Source organism: Trichoplusia ni, chromosome 10, assembly GCF_003590095.1.
Source record: "Trichoplusia ni isolate ovarian cell line Hi5 chromosome 10, tn1, whole genome shotgun sequence".
Classification (NCBI taxonomy): domain Eukaryota; kingdom Metazoa; phylum Arthropoda; class Insecta; order Lepidoptera; family Noctuidae; genus Trichoplusia; species Trichoplusia ni.
In genome coordinates this window covers 11,098,799-11,123,506 of record NC_039487.1, presented here as the reverse complement: position 1 = coordinate 11,123,506, position 24,708 = coordinate 11,098,799, and the positions used below count along the sequence as shown (strand labels likewise).

General features: G+C 36.0%; 1 protein-coding gene across 1 annotated transcript in view; it reads right to left on the bottom strand.

Moving 5' to 3' along the window:
* Positions 1-12,204, bottom strand: part of LOC113498224 (GTP-binding protein REM 1-like) — a 135,824-nt gene extending 123,620 nt beyond the window's left edge. The window contains exon 1 of the mRNA XM_026878161.1: positions 11,781-12,204. Coding sequence (XP_026733962.1) covers positions 11,781-12,204 — 424 coding nt within the window. The remainder of the gene's footprint in view (positions 1-11,780) is intronic.
* Positions 12,205-24,708: the final 12,504 nt, after the last annotated feature.

Below are 24,708 nucleotides of genomic sequence, written 5' to 3'. Positions count from 1 at the left end.
ACGTAGAGATAATCTATCTAGTTTTAATTTAAACCAGGTGTAGTGTAACATAAAGCTGAGAATTAATTAAACTTCTATGCAAACACTACCAAAGGATAAAGCCGTTTATACCGCATTTTTTTACTCTCTCCAGGGAATATAAACTTGCCGAGTATTTTCAGTTGAACAAAAAGCTAGAAATTTGACATGAAGTAATGTTTCACAGCAAAGTAGGAAATCCTTTGATTTTTATTTACATCCCTTCTCTTCTGTAGAGAACGTCTTGGTGCGCAAGTCCTATTCGCTCTTTTCGGTTTCTTTATTAATATTTTGCGTATAAATACAGTTGAGTAAAAGAGAAACCGTTTTCCGACGTGTAATGCCTTCCACAATTACAATATTCTAACTTGTAAAACTAAAAATAAATTAAACTTACTAAAATTCATGATCAAAATCAGAATTTAAACGTCGACGCAATGGTCTTACAACTTTTCCAAAAATGAAAACTATCTAAAATGCATTCTAATTACTAACGAAAACGGCATATATTTGTTTAATTAGCCTCTTAGAGTAACTCGACACAGTACATACAACTTCAAGGTCACGTTTTCTGATTTACACATAAACTCAGCCAATTACGAAGGGTACGTGCTCGTTAAGATTGTGTAATGTCGAAACTTTATAGATTCTCCACTTGCCTTACTTAAGGGGTACTAAGTCAAAAGCTAGGAACGTGAAAGCACTGAGCAGCTCTCAAATTTTGCAGTATTTTTGAGACTTAATTTCTTGAACAAATATCTCTATAGACATAAAGGGCATCTTTAGGGTATATTTAAGGCTTGTAGACTACTTTGGCAAAGAGAAGTAGGTCCCTACTTTTGAGTTAAGTCCAAGGTTTAGAAGCAAATAAGGCCTGACCAAATATCAAAGTTAACTTAATGAAAAAATATGAATCATAATCTGTAAACAATACTGAATTTAAACTTTAAATTATGACTCTAATTAGCTATTGCCCGCGGGCCTACCCGCCCCGAATCGAAAATGAACTCACTTGAACATAACATTGGGATAGAAACAATTGACAAAAGATACTTCTTTCAAAATTGAAGTAAACGTTTGATTTTCAAAGCTGAGCTTGTAATGACAGGTTGAGTCGTTTAAATAAAACCTGCATGTATAGAACAGTCTTCGTAAATAAGCACATGTTTTGACACACAAGTAACTTTGAGAATTGAAGTTGACATTTTGAGCGACCCGCGTGACAAGGGTACGGTTTTTTAACATCGTCACGTCGAGTCGAGTCTGTCAGGAATATTCAAATTATTTTAATAAAAGGTTTTAATACGTTTGCCTGAAAAAATAATTTAATTATTTGGTTAGGGAAAAATGAAAAATTTTTGCATGTTACGTGTAGGTAGGTGTTGACGGCACGGTCGTGTGCCTATGCGTAAATTCTGTTTATTTTGAAAACGAACGAAGTTTGACGGCACGGATAGCCGAGTGGTTGAGGTCACCACGTCAAACCTACGTTGCGTAGGACAATCACTTCTTTATTTTCAGAATAAACCAAAACATTTGATTTTGCAAATCCATATTATTTAGGTAGAATAAGTTTATGTTCGGCTAATTAAATTAAAAAAAAATCAAGTGAACTATTACCGTATTTCTTGGAAACACTTAAATTTCTTTGCCAAATCGTTTGATTTTTCCATGAATAATCTATTCATAGCATTCCTGCAAATCCATCTGTCGCCCCCGTTAATCCAACCCTTAATAATTCGAATATACATTAGTAACTTCACAATATTTACGATATTTTGATGTTAAAATCAAACTTAATTCAAGTCAGTAAGGTTCATTTTCCCATGACAGAAGAAAACCTAATAAAAAACGTCCGTTCTTAAATACAGAATAAATTAAAAAAGCTCTTTCTTAATTACTTCTGAAACAAATGAATAATTTGCCAATTCTCTCAGTGTTTTTTTTAAAGATGTAGAATTAAATTTAGAACCAAGTTTTTAGTTACCAACCTCTTTTTAAATCTTTCTGAAACTTTGAGTAACTTATTTTTTTCAGGGTTTTTATTTCGGGCCTGTTCTTCGATAGTCAGTTTTATAAATTTAGATTTATCTCCGGAATACAATCTCCTTACCGTTATTGGATTTTTGCACTCTACTGCGCTAATATCGTGCGTAACAAATTTGTATTGTTTCGGTATTTCTGTCTTCAGATTTAGGGATATGAGTATATCTTAACTGTTATATAAAACCAGATTATAAGTAGTATCCTTGAGGTGTTAACAAGGAGCGTTGCAGTTCAGGAAACAAAACAACAAAACACTTAATTGGAAAAAGTCGGATCCCTCATATTCACTAAAACGAACAGTTTTGTTAAAGAAACGGCAATAACATAAGACCAAAAGAAAATGGAAGCTCATAAGTCGTAAAATGAACATGAGCCTTAATGTCCCCCAGCCAGGCAAGGTATTGAGCATAATGATCAATGCTAGCACACTGACTGCGAGCTAGAGATTCTGCAATTTGTGACTTCATAAAATCATTAAGAGTTACATGTATATTTTACGGGCATTAGAATCGAACCTGTACCTCGTGTAAAAACATACATAAATCTGCTCTACCACCACGACATTCTGTCCCATATGTACATATTACAAATCTCTAACTAAAAGAACAGCAATTTACGAAAGACAATACAATTTATATCCAATATCCTTACGGATTCAAAGACGCATTTGTGTTTTATCGGAACGAATAAGCAACGGTTTCCCTACATTCAATCTAATATTAATACATTGAAAGACCCTGTTTATTGCTGGCAAATTGATGTGTTTTTGCCCGAAACATCTCTAAGAAACATTATTGTTTAGTCTGCACGTTGTCAGATTAATTAAATGTTTGTTCACGTACGTAATGAGTACCGAAGGACAGCTTGGATTAGAAACAAAGTATTTTTGGTACGCGGTTTTTGATTGTAACAGCTGATTTGGGGATTATGTTCTTTATTGTTCTGCAAGGCAGATGCTATTCAATTTTTCTGCTTTGTTTGGTCTATTGCATATGCTATCCATTTTTTGTGGTATACATCCAGTCTGTCGCGCCATCTTCTGAACATCATCCTAGTTGCCATGGTTTGGCCCAGGAGTAAGAGCCGGATCATTCATATTTATCTTTTTTTTTCTCTAATAGGTTTGTCATTCTTCACACACACAAACACAATCGTTTACTATACATTTCACAACAGATTAAATTAAACTGCCTTTTACAAGCAGGGTTAATACACAGCTTGGAATTTGACAACATAATCTTACTTCAGAAGAACTGGCGTAGAATATCGCACTGCAGAGGCATTTACGTGACACCCGAAAACAGACTTAAAACTAATAGTCGAAGGTTCAAAATTGCTTGTCCGAAACCAAAATGCTAACGCGCTCTATGAATGTTATGAAATTCAGATGTTTATAAACTTTATGTTAACAGTTTTAAAGTCCAATTTTGAATGTCTTGAAAAGTGTCTCAAAGTTTGTGCGTTGGTCCTTATGCGCCACTTGCTGAAGTGTCGTTTACAACGTCAACAGCTGGGACAAGATTTTAGTTACACTTGCTTAAAGATTAAAATAAATTACTCGAAGGTAAACACGTAATGACCGCAAAAGAAAAGTTGTGCAACTTTTTGTGTCGACCAAACTCATTTATCTTGATCGGGAGTAGATCGATTTTCTTTTCAGCTAAGAACGGTTTTCGGTGATTATAATAAAATGAGTTCGTTTCAAAAAGGTATAACAAGGTTTTCTGTATTGTTACGTCAGCTTTTAATTCATTATTCAAGAGTCGTTATGACAATTAAACAATTGTACAATGATGATTTGGTATTTTGCATTTTTTTTGACATGTATTTTCCAATAATCATTCAGTGAATTTCATAGAAATTTTATAAAATAAAAATGAAAAGTTAAGCATCTTAATTACATAATAATACACTACATAATATACATACACAACATATTCATTTGATTCTAAACAAAAAATACAACTTATCTAAAATGAGCTCTATAAGATCCTAACAATGTAAACAAAAACCTTCCTTACGTACACCGTTATAACAAAATTAAACATCGACGTAATTAAGTCGCAAGCCCAAACAAAAATCGCGTACAACAAAAGACCAGGATTGCTCATGAACGCGGCCCTTTGTTCCGAAAGGACAATATTTCCACCGCCCTAAATTAAAGCGACCTTCCTGATAAAACTTTCGGTACACCCAAGAAGGCATGAGTTATCGCACAGATGCTACATTTGAGGTATACAATATAAAACCGGTATAATGTGATTCCAAATCGGTTCCGTACAAAAAGGTCTAAAAGAAATCTGAAAACTTTGACTGACCTTCAAATTTATGACCGTATCAAGCCTTGTTGAACATCTTTTGATTTTCTATTTTCAGAGGCAAAAATTTCGTCTATTACGAAAACGTCAACTGCTTATCATAGAGTTTTAGATATAGCCTAGTGACTAGCCAGATGGCAGGACAGACAAACAGACAGCGGTACCTCAAATATTCCGTTTTTACCTTTTGAGTGCGGAACCCAAAAACGCACATATACAATAAACATTTCAGGCATTTTTGTAGGGAATACGGATGCCAAGTCATGTGCCCAATCTTTTTTACACACGCTTAATTTTTCCACGTGATTGCAGTCTTCAGATTTCAGCCGAAGTAGTCGTGTTGGCCTAGTGAGTTATTTACGAGATTTACTCAATACTTACGCACGAGTTAAACGCAATTTAGGGGTAAAACGATCTGAAATGTACATGTTTGGTTATTTTTTACGTTATACACACCGTTTTGAGGGGTTTCAGTATTAAATTAGTAAGCAATAGGTAAACATTTTAATACATAAATAATAATATTAAATCATGATTTGATTTTTTTTTCTTTCAGAGAACCTTTCTTTCATAAATACTTAATTTGTGAATTCCTGACGAACAAATGCAATAAGAACTCTTACGGCTCCAGATGACCATCTGCCTGATAATAGACATACAGAGTATCCAGACAGATTAATAATTGATAAGGGTTTCGTTAACCTTTAAAAACCCTTACATCACTGCCTATGACAATGTTATCTACACTGTCAGATTTAACAAAAACATCTGAACCTTTATTTCCCTGTGTATATCGACAGCTGTATTAAAAAGATTTGTCAACAAACACCCTTCTTCACCCCAATATGTCATTATTCGCAAATTTTTAACGATACAGATGGGAAAGATTGTGAATTTTTTCGTACCAACCTTAAAATAAATCAATACATATTACTGTTATCAAATATATCAGGGATCATGATTTACAATCAAACTTTATTTTGACGCATTTCTGAAATTACAAGGAGGTTTCATTATGTACATAAATATAAGGAAATATTTTTGGTGAGTTTAAATGCATAGTTAGAATTTGTCTATTAAAGATAGGTTACTACAGATAGCTTTTTTGCATGTTAAAATAATAGGTCAACTCAAATTTGTTTGCCATCCACAAACAAATATATGTCCGTGACAATCGTTGCTTAACTTCGATCTTCATTTGTTGTTCATTCATCATCATTGGCGTAGCCTTTTCCCAACTATGTTGGGGTCGGCTACCAGTCCAACCGGTTTCGGCTAAGTACCAGTATTTTACAACGAGCGACTGCCTATCTGACCTCCTCAACCCAGTTATCTGGGCGACACGATACTCCTTGGTTAGACTGGTTGTCAGACTTTTCAAGCTTCTGACTACCTGTAACGACTGTCAAAGATGTAAGAATAACAGCCGGGACCCACAATTTAACGTGCCTTCCGAAACACGGAGGAACTCCTTATGACAAAGATGGTCACCCATGTACGGACCAACCGCGTCAAGCATAGCTTAACCTGTGATCGTTTCACTTATGCGGTTATAGCTTAGCCACGAGCTCCTCCATTCATTTGTTGTTATAGTACTATAATAGACAACAGCCCGTATCGCCTTTTATCCTTCGAATACAGCCTTAACTGATGACTGGAAAAACTAAGATAAGTAATATTTTCTCAAAGTTTTTGAGAACCCTTCACAGTTTTTGTGTTTATTTTTTGTGACACGAAAAAGAAAATCTGGAATCAGTTTTAAACGAAACAAAAATTCTTACTCAATGAAAGAACTAGCTCTAAATTCCATAAAAACAAACTCACCTTTTCTTTAATATTATCAAGCTAAAGAACTTGTTTGTTTGAACGCGGTTTCTGAGAAACTACTGGTCCGATAAAAAAATCATTCAGTGTTAGATAGGCCATTAATTGAGGAAGGCTACATAATATTCTATTAAGCTATGTCTTATATGAAATTGATCATACAAAGGATCATTCACTTCATTACATTTGTAGGTACGAATAGTATTCATTTTGTATATTGTAGTTCAATATTTATTGAAAATATTTTCAATGAAACATTGATTACATAGTTTCATTTCATGTTTATTTTTTAAATTAACAATTTGATTGAAAAAGCAGAGCCTTTGTTGCCGTGATCGGAATATACTCTCGTTTGTAACAATTTCTGTTTTAAAGTAAGTAAATACAAAATAGAAATTATTTTTATTACGGAATATTTCAAAACCAATATTTTCCGCGTCGATATTATTTTGTAAATGAACCTTTCGCTCTACGATTCATATTATAATTTAATTCTCATGCCCATGTTTAACTAACAATCAAGTAACATGCAAAACTCAGAGCAAGCATTCGTGGGTCACAAGAAGCTTGTCCTTATCGCGGATCGAACCCACAACACGTCACGTACAGTGGGTTTGGCATGAGACCTCAACCACTAGCTATCCGTGCAGTCAATTTTAGGGGTAACCAATTATTTTTATAAATTGACTTTCTGATTCTTTTCTTATTAGTTAAAAGTAATAAATCTTCGATTCTACTGAGTCAATATTATATAAGGGAGCTATCTAAAATACAAAAGCCAATTACGAGATGATTGAATAAAAATATTAGGTTTCAATTCTCCATTGTTTTTCTGACTTTCTTTGAAATATGCGATTTTGTGATCAAAGTAAAAATATTATGTTAAAATTTAATTGAGATTTGTTCAATTACATTAAACCTAAAGAAAAGCATTGTTTTCAACACCTTTATAAAATTAAAAAAAAGATTTTGGGGCCTTTTCAGGCACTTTATTAAGGGCTAGGGTACGATGTTCCAAAATTTCGTTCATCCGAAGTCAAACCGGAAGAATCTCTATCTGATTGTCCTTATGGACTCTTGTTCTTAAACTGTAGTTCCTTTCGTTATCTGATTATAAGTTAGTAAAGTCTTCTCTGGAATTTGCAGAACATTAATGACATCTAAACTAAGACCAAACTATTCTACATCTAAATCTCGCTAAAACGCCTCCGTCCCCGAAACTTAACACAGTTTAGTCATCTAATTGGATCCCATAATTTCCCCTTTATACCACATAATTGGATCGTGAACTTTACCAATTCTGGGCCATTGAAAATTAAATTAAAATATTCAGAGAGCCTACTACCAAGTTCTTAAGATATTCTTCTGTAGTTGTGGAAGAAGGATGACGCTCTACCTTATTGAGTACTCTGTCTCGCTTCCTCAAATGCAACAGTATTTTCCAGGCGTTAGTAGTAGAGGGCTTAAGACTTTTCCGAATTTGATTGAAAATGATTCGCTTGAGAAAGGTTTGATGAGTTTGCTATTTTTGGCCAATTACCAGCTTCTGTAAAGTTCACTTACGTGATTTATTGGACACAAGGCCATTCAGTATATTGGTGTGATAACATTTTCAAGTTCAATTAAAGAGTACGGAGTTAATAGGTTCACGGTCAATTTTAAAAGTTTAGGAATTCCAAAGTTATAGAGATACTTTTTAGACTAGACAGACAAAATAATAACAATATTCTCAGCGAAAACGAATTCTCTCAATTTATCTGGCCTTTCCATTTTTTATATTACTGTAGGCTTAAAATCTAATATAGGTTATGTTCTACTTATTTCAAAATTTCGATAACCCACAGAGCGCGATATGTTGCGGGTTTGATTCACGCGCAATGTTTGTTAAACCGCTGCGATACAAAGATAAAATTCCCTAATGAGGGATTCATCCAAAAAAGCAAGCAGTGTCACACAAATTTCCTTCGCAAAGTTTTTCACGTTTTTGTACTATCATGTCAACTTACGAGTACGTTTCATTTGATTATAACTATTTCTAGGCCATTACTCAACCCGTCCATATATTTAAATGGTGTATAAGTGCGTCACAAACTCAGCTATAAGATTTCAAAAGCATCTATTTCCTACGCCGAGGTTTGGGCAATTTAAATGATTTATATTCAACACGATCTGAAATTTCCAAAACAAGTCTTGGTTAAATGGAAAAAGTTACTTTCAACCGAAGTTTTGTTCGTAAATCTTAAATCGTGGCCTTTTTAATTTCGACCTACTTAGTCAAGCGAAAATATTTGTTTTGTTTATTTTTATGTACATATTGTATACAACAGTGATAGCTCAATGGTGTGACCGTTGGACTGCCAAGTGAGAGGTCGTAGGTTCGAATCCCGGCATCACTGCTTTTGTTCATTTTTGCGTTTTATTCCAAAGAAACCATCCTGATCCTTGAAATATATCAATACTGTGTAAAATACATCACTGGTTTCAAACTCTTACTCCAGGTTAAACATCGACTATGCGGCATATACGAAGAAGACTATTATTATGAATGCAAATTCCATTGCGTCTCTCTGACTCCGGCTTTTCTTCCCATTTAGCTGGTTTAAACCCCTTTAATCCATCGCTAAATTCCGTTAAATGCAAATCAACATTGGTAGGTCAAAATTTGTCTTTTAACTTTTTGTTGGACTGTTCGAAGTTGCTTTTGAAGATCTCGTATAACCAGCGTCAATTTTAAGTATTTTACTTGTGTAATAAGTTAATACTGAGACTTAATTAGCAGAAACTAAATAAGGAAACCTTAAATCTGAGTTTATAACTGTATATAAACTTGTACATTTACGTTTTTTGGCCACCACAAATAAACCAAGAATGTTTGCCGCAGAAGTCCAATTAAGACGAAAATATTTCTCCTTTACATTTTTCTTGCTGAGTTTTTTGAGAGTTTTGCTTTTTTTAGGACTCATTAATTTTGTTATTAGGGAAACAACATTTGCTCTTGACTTACTCTAATGAACTACTCTTGTGGGGTAAGGAGAAAGCTATCTTATATTGCTAAGTGAACCGCTTCATTAATCTATACTTCTATACTAATATATAAAGCTAAAGAGTTTGTTTGTTTGTTTGAACGCGCTAATCTCAGGAAATCTCTCCAAATTGAAAAATTATTTTTGTGTTGAATAGACCATTCATCGAGGAAGGCTTTAGGCTATAAACAATCACGCTGCGACTAATAGGAGCGAAGATAGGTACAATGGAAAATGTGAAAAAACAGGGCAGGTATAAATCATAACTTATAACTTCTACCCATGGGAACGAAGTCGCGGGCAACAGCTAGTAACTACTAAAAGTATATTAAAGTTTAACTCGAATTGTTGAATGCAAAAAGTTGAAATAAATATCGAGTAAGCGTCAAGCCTCGGGAACATGAAATAGGTTATAAACTATCTGAGTAGCAAATTTCGGGCAAAACTTTTCAGTGGTTTTTGCGTAAAAGACTAATAAACATCCATCCATATTTACTAACATTCATGTTTATAATATATTATGGGTAGATATAAAATACTACAGAAAATGGAACTTCTAGTAATGAACTTCAGTTATAGTACACTGAAATTTATTAAACACAATCCTAAATGCAATTAATGTTAAAACTAAGTATACAAGACTAGCTGTTTCCCGCGACTTCGTCCGCGTGGTAAGAAAATATATTTTTTTATCTGCCCTGCTTTTTCCACATTTTCCATTAAATCTTCGCTCCTATTAGTCGCAGCGTGATAGTATATAGCCTAAAACCTTCCTCGATGAATGGTCTATTCAATACAAAAATATTTTTTCAATATGAACCAGTAGTTCCTGAGATTAGCGCGTTCAAACAAACAAACAAACTTGATACATTAGTATAGAGTGTAAATTTGAAAATATTTATCGCACCAAACTCTACTATTCCAAAAGTTTATTCATTTAATCTTTATTGCACAAATACACACTTGAACAATATGTTCTTGTAAGTTCATGTACAAAGGCGAGCTTAACCTAGAGTTGGGTCTGAGTTTTGTTGATGATGTAATATACAGCCTACATGAGTAATACATGGTTATCTTCTTGTGATTATAATATCAGTCGGTATCAGCCTTATTGCAGGGCAATGGCCTTTTATTAAAAAGCTAATAAGTGCCTTCGTTTAATATGTTGGAGAATGTAAGAGAAATGGGTTCATTAGAGGGTTTCCTTGTGAAAAATAAAAACTGGCTTTAATTTTTGTGGTTAGCTTACAAAAGTGTTATAAGGATTTGTTTTGGATACATTTATATTATAGCTGTTTTATCGTAGTGCAGGTAAAGGCAGTTGGAGCACGTTAGTAGATGATCCATAGTTTTGTCAAGAGAACCGACGTTGTAATATATATCGACAGGAATTAAAATGATCGTTATAAGTTTATAAATATCCAAACTTGTCATCGTTTGAACAAGAAACTTGTTCACTTAGTAAACTCAACATGTGAGGAACTACCAAAATTTCCAAGTAATGTTCCGCTTGAGAACACCAAATTACGAGTCTATCTTTCCCCGATTCGACCTTCAAACATTAAAGCGAGAAGCCAACTTACTGAAAGTTCAGTCACTTTCAACCGCAGGGTAAAAGTAAAACTCTCTAGTTTCTAAGCAAAAAGTTTTGCAACTTCTTACTACACCTATCAAGAAAGTTGAAGAGCTTTCGTAGTTTTTCTTCCCTCAGGAAAGTATTAAAAAGAAATGTTTGTCCAAATATGATGCCGTAAGCAAATAGAAACATTCAGTTCACTTTGAAATGTCTTTACAAAAACGTACGTCAATAGGAAGCTCAACAAAGTTCGCGTTTGATTTAACACAACAGACGTCCATCTAATACGTAATAATATCGGCCGACTGTTGTTTTATCTCGACGCGGACTATGAACAGAGTCTGTCCCCCGGCCGTGCCTATTCAGTATGCATTATGCTAAACAGATGCGACGTCCCATTGTTTACGGAAACGCGCCATTTTGATAAATAAGCTTCCAACTACTGGAACACCAAGAAAACCGCAACCGATCTCACTTTGACGTGCACTGGCGCGATTCTGTTTACCTCACTCAAAGACTTGCCGGATATTCTTTGTAGTCCGTCGAAGATTGCAGATCCGATCGCATTGTGTCGTGTTTTCATAAGTTAAAACGTCGATAAAGTGTACTTTCGCGTGTTCATCGTGCGTCCCGATTTATTTATACCTCAAAATTAAACTCAAACGTTCTTGTATCTTGATTTATAGTGGCCTCGTAAATGCTGCCCAACACGATTCATGATGACACAAAAATATTTTAACGACCGTTTTTTAACCCAGTTTTTTCGAAAACGGGCTCGTCTACCCGGCTCCGCGTTCTTCCGGATTCATCTTACGCAAAATTTCTTCTAGGGAACACTTGACACTCATCGCGAAAAGCCAAGCAGGCCATCTGCCAAGTTTTCCGTTTCGAAGTCGAATTAAAAAAAGACGTTACACTAACTTTCACGCGTGTAAATATAGTTGAGGGTGAACGAACGTGTCGGCTAGCACTGACCTCCTTTCTGCGTGATGTTGAAGGTACGGAGCCGGTAGGAGTCCTCGTCAGGCTCCTCCTCGGGCTGGTGCGTGGTGCGGGGCACGTCCAGGAAGGCGTTGGAACGGCGCGGCTGCGCGTGCTGGCCGGGCGGCGGGCGGCGGCGGGCCGAGGCCTGGCGCCGGACCTGCGGCGGCGTCTCGGCCTCGGCCAGGCGCGGCTCCGAGCTGTAGCGCGTCCTGGTCTCGCGGTCCAGCTGCTGCTGCTGCTGCTGGCGGCGGTGGCGCACGGAGCGGCCGCCCGTGATGCGCGCGGACTGCGAGCGCGCGGCCGGCCGCCGCCGCGGCGCCGGCGTGGTCTCCATGGGCGCCGCGAGGGCTTCCATACTCGCGGAGGCGGGAGCGCATATCGACTGCGAGCGCTTCGTACGTCCGTCCGTAGCCATGGTCGCGACGATACTGAAGCGGCGAGTCGTGGTCGGGCGCTGTCGGCTCCCTCCGCGTCTCTTGGGCGGGCGGTTACTTGTTGCATCGCGGATTATGAGATTAGTGCTCTTTTAAATGCCACTAATTGTGAGTTTTTTCATGAATGGTTATAACTGAGCGGCTCTAATGGGAGCAGCATTCTGAACATTAGTGTTTGTGATATTGTAACCTACATATTTTCGAGTAGAAACTTTGTTCAGTGAATGGGTAACTTTCTGAACCAGTGAGCTGTGCTCGTTAGGCCATAAGATACCTATGTAAGTACGTTTATTGATTAACACCTTTGTTTAGTTACGGTTATCGTCGGAGTAAAAAGGGGATTCCTATGGGTTGTAGAATTTATAAGATATTTGCATAAATTCGAATATAAATGCTTGGATTTGCGTAGAATGAGTGAGAACAGAAGCTTCTGTATCATTTCAAACGTTTTTCTTACTTCTGAAGTCAGATGAAAATTTATGGCTCGCATTGAAATGGAAAATTAATGTTCTTTTTTCTGTAAGAATGTTTTATACCGTTACTGGGAAACTGAAGAGGCTAAAGATTTACGTTATTTTAAAAGACTTGTTTTAGTATCTACGGTGCCCTAGTAACTACTTTCATATTTGTCTTCCTTTAAGTTACGAGTTAAGATCCAACCCAATAATATATTTTTACATTTTTTCAATAGGCAATTGGTTAAATAAGTAATTATTATATTAGAAACGTGACTTATACCTGCGGAAGTTTATTTAAGTTTTAATTTTACTATAATAACCGGACTGCAGGGTATTTAAGATTGTTATTTTCAAATTTTCATGATGAAGATAGAAAATAATTTCTTTGGATTTCGGCCATTACTTTTCTGTATAATTTTATTGTTTGTTGTAAGTATGGTTTAAAATTAATCAAATATATATGTATGTTGATATTATATAATTATATAATACAAAAATCTTTTTTCATGCAAAAAGAGGCTTTTAAAGTTGCCAATTTCTTTCAGCTGTAATAAACCTATTCTTATATAACACTGAACTTTCTTTACAGTTTTAAGCGTTCGTCACGTCACAGAGACACGCAAATAGTTTCGATCTTATAAAGTCCTCAGGCTAAGTTGTTCTATCGAAAACTTTTGTCGCTAACTTTCATGCGGTAACTTAAAAGTGCAATTTGATGTTTTGAACTAAATTAAGTTAAGTTTTTTGTATAGCTTAAGGGATTTGGTTAGATGAGATACCTGCTTTGTTTGTCAAGTTTATAATAAATTACTTGATCATTAAAAAATATTTTTAAGGATGGAAATTACAAAATTTATAAAATGCTGTACTATTTATTATTATTTAAAAACTAGCTGACCCGGCAAACGTTGTTTTGCTAAAAAAATGCTATCTACAAAACAAAACTTTACTCATATTGCTATTATACTGTCAATTATGGCAGTTGAAAAAAAAGCGCAAGAGAGTGTAGAATATTCTTAGTCCGTCTTTAGCCAATACAAACAAACTGGGTGGTTTTAAAAACATGACTTAAGCTTGAAAGCACGGTGTTTCTAAATTTAAGCCATGTACAGACAATGTTTGTCAAACCTGCCATTCAAGATGCTAGCTTCAATCACGTGTTTCATTATTTTTTTTATGACTAATCGTGCGCCACTACAAAGCCGTGGTGGACTTATGTTACGAAACAGAATAATCGGAGATCCAAACTTCAGTTCAAATGATGTGGTGGTATGGCTATGGCTGGCAAGTTCAATAAATTTAAAAACTCAATGGGATAATTCACAGGCTCGTTGTATCGCAAACTGCATCGATAGATTTGTATGACACCAAGTCCCTACGTCGGGTAGCCCAATATATTTTGTATCCTTAAATTTAACCCATTGATGTCAGATATTTAGCTGAAGAAATGATCGCTCTTTCAGCTTATGTACTACTTATGTTTAGCATATTGTGTACGTAGTCGGGAAAAATGTGTGTTATTGTGCAGAAGCCTATGTGTAATTTGATGAATCCAGTATTTTCATGTACAGCAACTTTCCAATTGCTAATATCTCACAGTTCTTTAGAGGAAGTTTCAGCGGATGGATCCTGAAGTATTTCAACGCGCATGTGCACCGTCAGTTGTACACACTGTATATACCCAAAAAGCATCGTCTAATGAAGTGGGGACGTGTCAGCAAGTCTTGTGATAAAAGTTAGAATATCATAAACGTCTAAACCTAAAACGCAGTGCTAAACCTTTATACACCGACCGTGGGTTTCCGATCGCTAGAAGTATGACCCGGTAAGACACTTTCTAGTGTTGTGTCCAGTCATGATAATTCGATAAATAATATATTTCGTGAAACTTGTTGCTATTTGAAGCAATAATGAGGTGTAAGGTGGTAAGCTTGGGCTTGCACTTAAATGTCGGCATAAAATAACCTTTTGAAATCTGTTGCTCCGAAAGACTTCATTTGAAAGGCATTATTGTAAGAACAGATGTTGTTCAAGAAATATTTTGACTGTGACCGCTTAGCAGTGGTCTTAATATTTCTGAAGGATTTTTTAATATTTCAATATGCACTTTACCATCTGAGCATAACATACCGTTCGTTTCTTTTTGCCATTTAACAGCTTCACAATATGTACAATTTTGAGCCATATCTGATGGCGGAATATGTAGCACAGTCAATCATAGGAGTATAAGTAAATGCACCCCGTTCCTTATCAACCTTAGGTAGGTCACCATGGCTTACGGCGATATTTTAAGACACATCTGATACATCAGATGATTTCAACAGTATTCAGAGAATGTCGAAGGCGATCAGAATTCTAAATAACGCTGCCTCTCTCCAGGAATTCTTCCTTTCTCACTTTCTAATTGATTATGAATATTTCGCTGTGTGAATGTTCGGTACAATTTGTATCTCGGGCATTAGTTGCATGATGCTCATCACTTCTTTTAAAGGACCTGTTAGCAGATGTGCGAATTCGCTGAGAACTCAAGTACAATTCTCTATTAGTCAACATCTCCGACTCGCGATAGAATGCGTGAGGTTTACGATAAGCGGACAGTCGCGCATCATGTTTTGCACTTGTCTCTAGAGATCTAGAAGTAGATGCAAAGATACAGAAGAAATCAAACGCAATTTCTACGGAGCGAGTTGCAGCCTGATGTTCTCAAACAGCATCAAGTCTCTCCAGACGCTTGTTGGTAGCTTCTTGGGATCATAATATATGATCCTCAATTCTTTAGCTCCTTTGGAACGTTGGGAAAGATTGACCTCTTTCTGGGCATGGTTATATTTTTATTGTGAAGATATTTAATCAATTAAAATCTAAGTGACTTGACGGGCTACTAAGTAGGTTTTACTGTATGTGAAACTATAAAGACTTCTTTTAATTTACATTTAAATTAAAAGACAAAACTAAATGACATGACAGGCCTCAAAATATGTCAAACGTTTGACAGGAAAGTAGGTAGAGCAAGGTAAAGGCACCTAATTCCGCGGTGTTTTCATTATAACTCAAAAGAAAAAATAAAAACTGAGTATTTATTGTATCTTTTTTTAGAATTAGTTATTTTATTAGAAGTGTTATTTATCTTAATTTTGAAATATAATCACAGTTCGACGATAAAAAAGATTACCTAAATATGAGTCTGAGGCACCTTATTCCAATTTAAAAATTCTAATTCCGATGTATTTGGTTCCCAATTTCGAGTGTTTAAAATATAAAGGAAAGGAGGTGAGTTGAAATAGACATAATGTTCAAAATTGATTTTTTAACATTATGTATCTTTCTCCCAGCCTGTTTTCCTTTCTATTTATTGTCTTTGTATTTTAAATCAGTCTTTTTCTCCTCAATTTGTAAAGAAAATACTCAAAAGTAATGATAAAAAATATAACCTTTCCAATATTTTAACCTAAAAAAAACTCACACTAAAGCATCATTTGCTCATATAAACATGAATAGCTAAATCATTAATTGAATAATGTAACGTGCAGACAAAATCAACTTGTAAATTGCTTTAATAATACCTTTCTTCTAAATACACCGGAACATGGTGCCTTTACCTTAATAAATGAAATTTGATATTTTATTCGTCTTTTCCACATTTTTTTCGTATTTTCTCACCGTTTAAACCTTCCCTGGACTTCTACGAATATTTCAAGACTAAAAAAAGCCAAATCGGTTCAGCCGTTTTCGAGTTTTAGTGAGACTAACGAACAGCTTTTCATTTTTATATATATAGATAGATAGTATCAATGCCAATATGTGTGTATTTACAGTGAGGTAATGTGAAAAATGTCTTGCTGTATTATTAAAACTTACAATGATAAAATTTTAACTCAGTAACTTTAATTATTTATTTTAAGTTAAGTTAACCACTCCAAACAATTTTTACTTTTACCTTACGGACAAAACAAAGCGCACTCATTAGGTTTAAAATAATAAAATATTTGATCTGTCACTATCATGAATTTCAGTATTTTCAACAATAATATCAATCGGTATCAGTATTAAGTTACGAATTTCTATCAAAACTACACAAAGAACTTACTTATTACTAAAATCTTACATCCATAGATGTAATCAATGCTCGAAAAAAACACATCAATTTTGAAATACGTACGTACGTATATATCGTAGCATGCTCGTACTAACCAGCGCCATTCAAACCATTTATGAAAAGCTGACTAATTTTAGACCTACACCGGCAATAACTTCTCCCAACTCAAAGACTTATAAATAGTACAGGATTAATCGACTGCTGAAATTGAAATGTACAGCTAGTGGTTTCGTGTAATATGTTATTAGTTATTAAAAAAAAACTGTGTATTTCCAGTTACTTTTTGTCTTATACTAGCTATACCCGCTTCTTCGTCCACGTGGATTTTGTAAAAAAAGATTTTGCTTTTTTATTTTTATCATTAATTTTCTAATCTTTTTATGAGGTTTTTCTTAAAAAGTATTGATACATAGTATTTATAGAAAACAACTTAAGAATTTGATCCTCATGTCGCGGAGTGTTTCACAAACATTCAAGTCACATACTGAAAGATACCCAGACTCAGGAAAAGCATTCCCGGATCACTCGAACCCAGCCAACGGGATCGAACCAGCATACCAGAGGAAATTGCGCGGGAAGAAAATATATATAAATTTAAAGCCAAATTAAGGCGCTACTTTATGGAGGGCGTGGACGCTGACTAGGTGATCGGGCATTTTATGGCTCAGTATGTGTATGAAGGGGTCATGATAGGTCTGGATTTCTTGTCGGTTGCTGTTTCTCGGAGAGTGGCATTTTGATATGTATATGAGCGACTGTAACCCACAGTCGCTCGTATACTTTACTTAGGTATTGTGGGAAATTGTTTAGTTTTTAAGGTTTGATTTTAATTAATAAAGAAAAAAAACTAGGTTTTTCGATGTGACCTCAACCACTCAGCTAAAATACCCTTTATCACCTCTTACTTTATAACTAAACTTGGAATTGCGTCTCTTATCACATAATTATTATAAGCTGCCTCTACTTAGCAGCCCTTCAGATCCTTCTTAAGGTTCGTTAAAATGAAAAAGGGCTAAAACGTTCAGTCATAAGTAATGTGCAGACGCCGAAATTATTAATGTTATTCAGACAAAGTTGGGTCAAAGTGGAGTATCGTAGTAACAACTTTAACTCGGGAACTTGTTTAACGATGTAGCTATCAAAAAACACAAGTTTCATGCAATTTTATAATCCAACTAGTTTTTCGCCCGCGGCTTCGCTGGCGTTGAGGTCGGTTATATCGCGTTTCCAAAAAAACTCTTCAAAAGTCCTTGATAAAAACTATCCCTGTACCAAATTTCATTAAAATCTGTTCAGTGGTTTAAGCGTGAAAGCGTAACAGACAGACAGACCGAGTTACTTTCGCATTTATAATATTAGTAGGGATGTCGATTAATTAGATAAACCGTTTGATAGGAACACGATGTTCAGCTTTCAATGCAAACTTCAGCGTAATTTGATGGGCAAACAAATGTGTTTGTGCGTTGAACGGGATCCGCGAACCGCTTCAAAAATTAACATACCTCTGTAAAGTCTGTAACGTACGTGTTGATCTGTATGTTGACATACCGCCTCTGCGTGTTCATGTATTTTTGATGCTAACCCTTTGTGAGGATGACTGGAGGTGTGTGGCGCGCATTTTGGAGCGAATCGATAGTGTAATAATTTGATCATTATCGTGAAACTTATCTGTAATATGACAGTGGTTCGAAACTAAGCATAACCTGTAATTTACAACTTATAAACAAAGGTATTGAACTTAAAATTCTCCGAATTGACTGCGCGGAGTTGAGTTGAAAGCCCCCGGAAGATAAGGATTAAAAAGTGGGTTAGGGAGACGTTTAAAAAAAAGCGTCTGTCTGTCCGCCCAATGTCCATCTCCTGCCCGTATCTCATGAACAGCTGGACAGTTTTAAATCTTCACACACTTCATCTAATGAACCACAAAATGATCAACCAACCTATTTGTTTTTATCGAGCCTTTATTTACGGAACCCCTTGGCAACATGAGTCTGACTCGTACTTAACCGGTTTTTATATTAGAAAATGAAACTTAAATTCTGCTTCTCAGTAAAAGTATCATTTGTATAGCATGGCGTGACTTATAGGGTAAGTTTGAACAATTTGTGACACGAACATACTGTTAGGGCAGGGATTCCCAACATTTTAATGGTATCGAGTTTGCTGAAGTGATTTTGGTACGTCAAAGCTGTTGTTGGTCGTGCTGTAGTAAATACAGTGTTTGTAATAATGTTAGGGGAAATATTGATGGTAGGATAAGTGATTTTCCAGTTAGACTGTAATTGAATCATTTATTCTGCAAGTAGATTTATAATTACAAGATATATTATGTCTTTTTTTTAGAAAGCTGAAGTCGACATTGCCTATCTGATTATCCTGAGAAGTAATTTCGAAACAAACTCATGTGTAGCGGTCTCTTATGAGGTTATATTAGGTACTAGCTGTTGCCCGCGACTTCGTCCGCGTGGTTAGAAGATATAAGTTAAGATTTATATCTACCCTGTTTTTTCCACATTTGCCATTGTATCTTCGCTCCTATTAGTCGCAGTGTGATGACATGATTTATAGCCTAAAATCTTCCTCGATAAATGGTGTATTCAACACAAAAAGATTTTTTTAATTTGAACCAGTAGTTCCTGAGATTAGCGCGTTCAAACAAACAAACAAACTCTTCAGCTTTATATATTAGTATAGAAGTATAGATAAGCAGAGTTAAAGTAAATATAAAGGTTTTGCCTCGTACTGTAGTTTGTAATAATCTATTTACCTTTTAATATAGGCTTTGGCTGCTACCCATAAAATTTTGAGTGGCCTGTGAGTTGGTTAGTAGTCTTAGGTTTGGTCGCGAGTTTGATTCCAACCAATGATTTCTTTTTTGTGTGCTGTACGATCGCTTATTCTGTGGCTGGGTATAATTTATTCTAGTATTTGTTAAGCAAGTTTTAGTTAGTATTCGTGGGTCATTTTATGCTACAAAGCTTGATTACAGACAAAGAAACAGCAAATTTGAAAAGACAAAAATACATAAAACATTTTAAACGCTATAAATTATACTGACACAATTGTAACATAAGAATGCAATTCCTTTTGTCAGATTCTCAAAGAAAAACAAATTAATGAATTGAATTTACATCTCAAAATTGATAACGTAACATCCAAAAATACGAAAATGAGATGCGAAGCTTCACCTACATTTATTCGCGTTTCCCATCAAAATATAAATTGTATCTTCACACCGCACACAATGGGGGCAGCCTGCAGGATGTACCTTCGTCACACATTGTTTGCGCCGGCTTTCATTAAGGCTTGTGCCGAGCCACACCGACGACACTGCGACACTTTTACTCATAGATCGTAAAATAAAGGTACATGGAACGTAAATTGAACATTTCTTATGATTTAAGTAGCTTTCTTTCTTTTTACGCGTATTTACAGGTATAGCCCGATTAGTTTTGGACCCAACCGGAGTTTTCTATCATGATGCTAAGTAACGATGTCGCGGTTTCAACATGAGACCCACCACAAAGTTTTAAAGTAATATTATTGCGAATGTAGAAGACCTTAGATGGGTGACCATTTTCGTCATAATGAGTTCCACCGTATTTTGCAAGGCGTTAAATTGTGGGTCCCAGCTGTAATTCCTACATCATTGACAGTCGTTACAGGTAGTCAGAAGCTTAAAAGTCTGACAATCAGTCTAAGGAGTATCGTGTTGTCTCAGTAACTGGGTTGAGGAGGTCAGATAGGCCGTCGCTACTTGTAAAATACTGGTACTTAGCTGAATCCGGTTAGACTGGAAGCCGATCCCGACATACTTAGAAAAGAGGCGAGAGCAACGATTATTGTGGATGCAGAAGAGAGATCACGATCTTCGCCCTGTATCCAAAAAAAAACAGAAGTAAGCTGAACTTTTTTAGCTTATAACAGAAGAATACCAGCCTATATATGTCCCCAGTGCTTCACACAGTCCTCTCATCATATAAAGAACATTGATCACCTCACTAGCTTAATGTGAAGAAGTACTTTGCTTGTCTTGGGATCGAACCTGCACCTCGTGCTTTCAAATCCATACATAGAACCGTAAAGCCACCACGAAAACATTTTTTAGCTTATTATTAGCTTTTTCGGTCTTGACCGTGTATTCATCATAACGAGGAAGCTAATTCATTTCCCTGTTGAATACTTACTAATTAATATTTACAAAAGTGTTGTATGCTTTTAATTAGACGACGGGAGGTTTCGTATTTGACTGACCGAACCCAAATTGTGTATGTCTACCCAAATGGACTTTCATTTATTTGTTTAGAAGCTAATTTTCAATGTAATTGGTATACCTGCTATGGTGATATGAGGAGCTCGTGGCTAAGCTATAACCGCATATGTGAATCGATCACAGGTTAAGCTACGCTTGACGCGGTTGGTCCGTAGATGGGTGACCATCTTTGTCATAACGAGTTCCTCCGGGTTTCGGAAGGCACGTTAATTGTGGGTCCCGGCTGTTATTCCTACATCTTTGACAGTCGTTACAGGTAGTCAGAAGCTTGAAAAAGTCTGACAGCCAGTCTAACCAAGGGGTATCGTGTTGACCAGGTAACTCCGCCTGGCCGTCGCTCCTTGTAAAACACTGGTACTTAGCTGGAACCGGTTGGACTGGTAGCCGACCCCAACATAGTTGGGAAAAGGCTAGGCCAATGATGACCGGGATTTGAACTTTTGCCTTGGCAAACCAATGGCTATACCTCTAGGCCTTACTGCATTATTTTTATGTTCTGAAAATCCGGCTAAGCCGCTTCCAAGGCAAAGAGTTGAAGATTGTACATACAAATCAGCTCAACTTGATTCTATGATCAAACCTATTTTTGGAGCAGTTACCCATTATCAGTAGGTAATCGTTAACCGTTGAGATAAGGGGAATAACAATCGATACTCTTTCGATTTACATCTAACCTTTATTGAATAACCTTCACGCAATTTTTTATCTAGCCCACAATCTCCCACTGCTGGGCAAAGGTCTCCCCCAAATCCTTCCACGATTTTCAGTTCTGGGCTTAATGGAACCAGCCCGCGCGGTAAGCGTTTAGATCGTTTTGCCACCGCTTCCTAGGCCACCTATGGCGACTCCTTCCATTCTCTGGCTCCCATTAATAACTGCAGGATGAAACGCAGAAACAGGACATTTATTTTAACCTCCTAACCACTTAACCATTATGACGCTACCTTCCCAGTAGCCCCTATGAATTCAGGTTATCATTAAAGATAAAATAGTCAATATTAATAACAGCGAGCTTGCAGATATAATCAAATTATGATAACGCTACTAAGTGCTGGAGGCTTTGTCGGTTTTTGCTATCAGCGCTTCCATAAACTATTTAACTAAGGTGCTAATGTGATACTTTTATTTCCTTGATAAATGCTATGGGACAGAACATTAAAATTTGTTTTTTTTTTTCTATGAGCCTAGCATTGTCATTGCAAAAAGAAAATTTAATTAATATTGTTATAGCCTAGTGGTACGCCCGTTTAGTAGATTTTAAAAGATGGTACGTCCTGGTACCAATGGCCGTTTAAGTTGCCAGATTTCTAATTTAAATAGTCAAGTACGAAGCGAAATTAGTTCAATGTTCTCAAAAGGTATGTTTGTGTTTACAACTTTTAATTTTAATTCTATTTGTTTACTCTCCTGTAGAGTCAGAAAATCGGAAACACATGCAGGCTTTGTCAGGTTTGAACCCAAGGTAGTAGAAATTACATTAGCAATAGCGTTAAGCAACGTTATTGCGGTCATAAATTTGTAAGGCCACTCACCCTCAAATATACCCCTCTCTTAGACATCTATCTCGTCTCTCCTCTCCTCTCCTAGGAAGTGTCAGACTCTTACTTCCAAGCAAGCCTTGCTAAATCTTGAATTCCAAAATTATATCTGAATTCAAGTGACCACGCTATCAATGAATGCTCATCTTATTTTAAATTAAAGCAGCTATAACAGAAAATACGAACATATAATTTCACAATATTACAAATAATTTCCTTAAAAGCTGCAAGTTATAAGTTTGTTCAAAGTAATTATTTCGTCAAAGCGATTACTCCAGACCTTTCAAGGTTACCATGGCAACGCCAACCTTAATATCACGGTCAATTGCCAACAGAATAACCATAAATTTAGAAAAAGAACATTGGTTCAAAGTTTTCTGACTGTGCATGTCTAACAATAATAAAATTAAGTATTCACTGGTTAAACTTTTTCCTTAAAGTGATAAATACTAAAGCTCATAATAAATATGGATATTAAATGGATGTTGGTTGTAGGGCTGAAGTTCACCCTTTTTGGAAAGGGAATCCTCATGGTCACCAGCTTCCTCGAAGAAGGGAACGGGTAGTGTCAGACTCTTACTGACTAAAACTGAACCGCCGTGCTACGTCATCCCCGATTTTATGTCGGTGTATGGCAATGCGTTGCAATCCTTCATACTCATAATTTCATCCTACCGGGGCAGAGGATTGTCAGAAAGGGTTACCCTGGCCTCAGAACACAAAGGGTTATGTGGGTTTTAATCAGTAGAAGTCTGACACTCTTCAGCTCAACGGAAAGCGGAATGGGTTATTAGATAATTTCGATACCCAAAAAAGTACCACCTCGAAGTGATGGGTTCGATATCTGCTTACGACAAACATTTTCGTGACTATCGGGATATCCTGACTAGTATCCCAGCGGAGTCCTTCATCATTAGCTGCCGTGGTGGTGCAGCGATGGGATCGCGTGACACAGTTCGACTGAATATTATTCCATTTTATATTATTGCTGCTTTCTTGCTTGCTTTCTGAGGCAGCTAGCTTATAAAAAATATTACAAATTAATTACAAATGGGGAATGAAAATTTAGATAAGTTGTCTGATGTCAGATCAATCAAATATGCAAACAAAATTTCTTGTGAAACGGTCGATCCATTTCAGAGGAGCGAAGAGGAACTAAAAACACCTCGACGTATAAATGATATATAATATATACGATAGTAGTTACAGTGATTAATATTCTCCTTATCTTTTGCAAATTAGTTAAACGATAACATATTGATATTATATTTTAATATTGATTACACTTCGTAGTAAAACATTACATTAATTCGGGGATTTTTTGTAAAGCTTTGCTTCTTAGTTATAGGAGTTACGTATCCAAAACGGTGAATACAGAACCCTATATTGAGGCACCTCTATTTACACGTCTGTCTGTCACCGAGCCGTATATCTTGAACCTTTGTAGCTAGAAAGCAAAAAAGAGCATATAATCGCGTGAGCAAGCCAGAAACTAGTTCTTTTAAGCCTCGCGAGTCCAGATGCATTTTCTATATGTATTGTGAGTGTATTAAACTTGAAAAATAAGTTTAATTTGCCATACTTATTCGTGTAGGTAAAAACGCAAAAGTAAAAAGAATGACGACGCACCGGTACGACTGGTGGTCATTACCTCACTACACCACAGACCTCAAAATATTTCGACCAGACGGCAAGTCGCAAATACTACTTTATAGGATCCGAGTGATCTCTTAGGTAGGAAGTGGTTTATGAAAAAAATGGGAGTTTCTAACCCCTTTTTGAGACCCCTTTTTGACCATACTATTGAAATTAAGATTTTATTGCAAGTGCCAAAAATATATTTTACGTGATCTAGGGGAAAGAGTATTTTTTTATTTACGAAATACCTGCTCGACATTAAAGTTAAAATGAATATGAAATTTATGCAAGCTCCAGACAGTTGTACATAAAACATATATGTATACAAAACAATCTTCAATTTCACTACGAAACCAAATGCGACTCGCGGTACGTGCGGTCGCCATTACATACCTATATCGCGCCCCTGGCTCGCTACGTCTGCTAATATAATTAACAAGAAACATAGAAGGATAAGGAATTGGCACTTGGGCTAGCGTCCG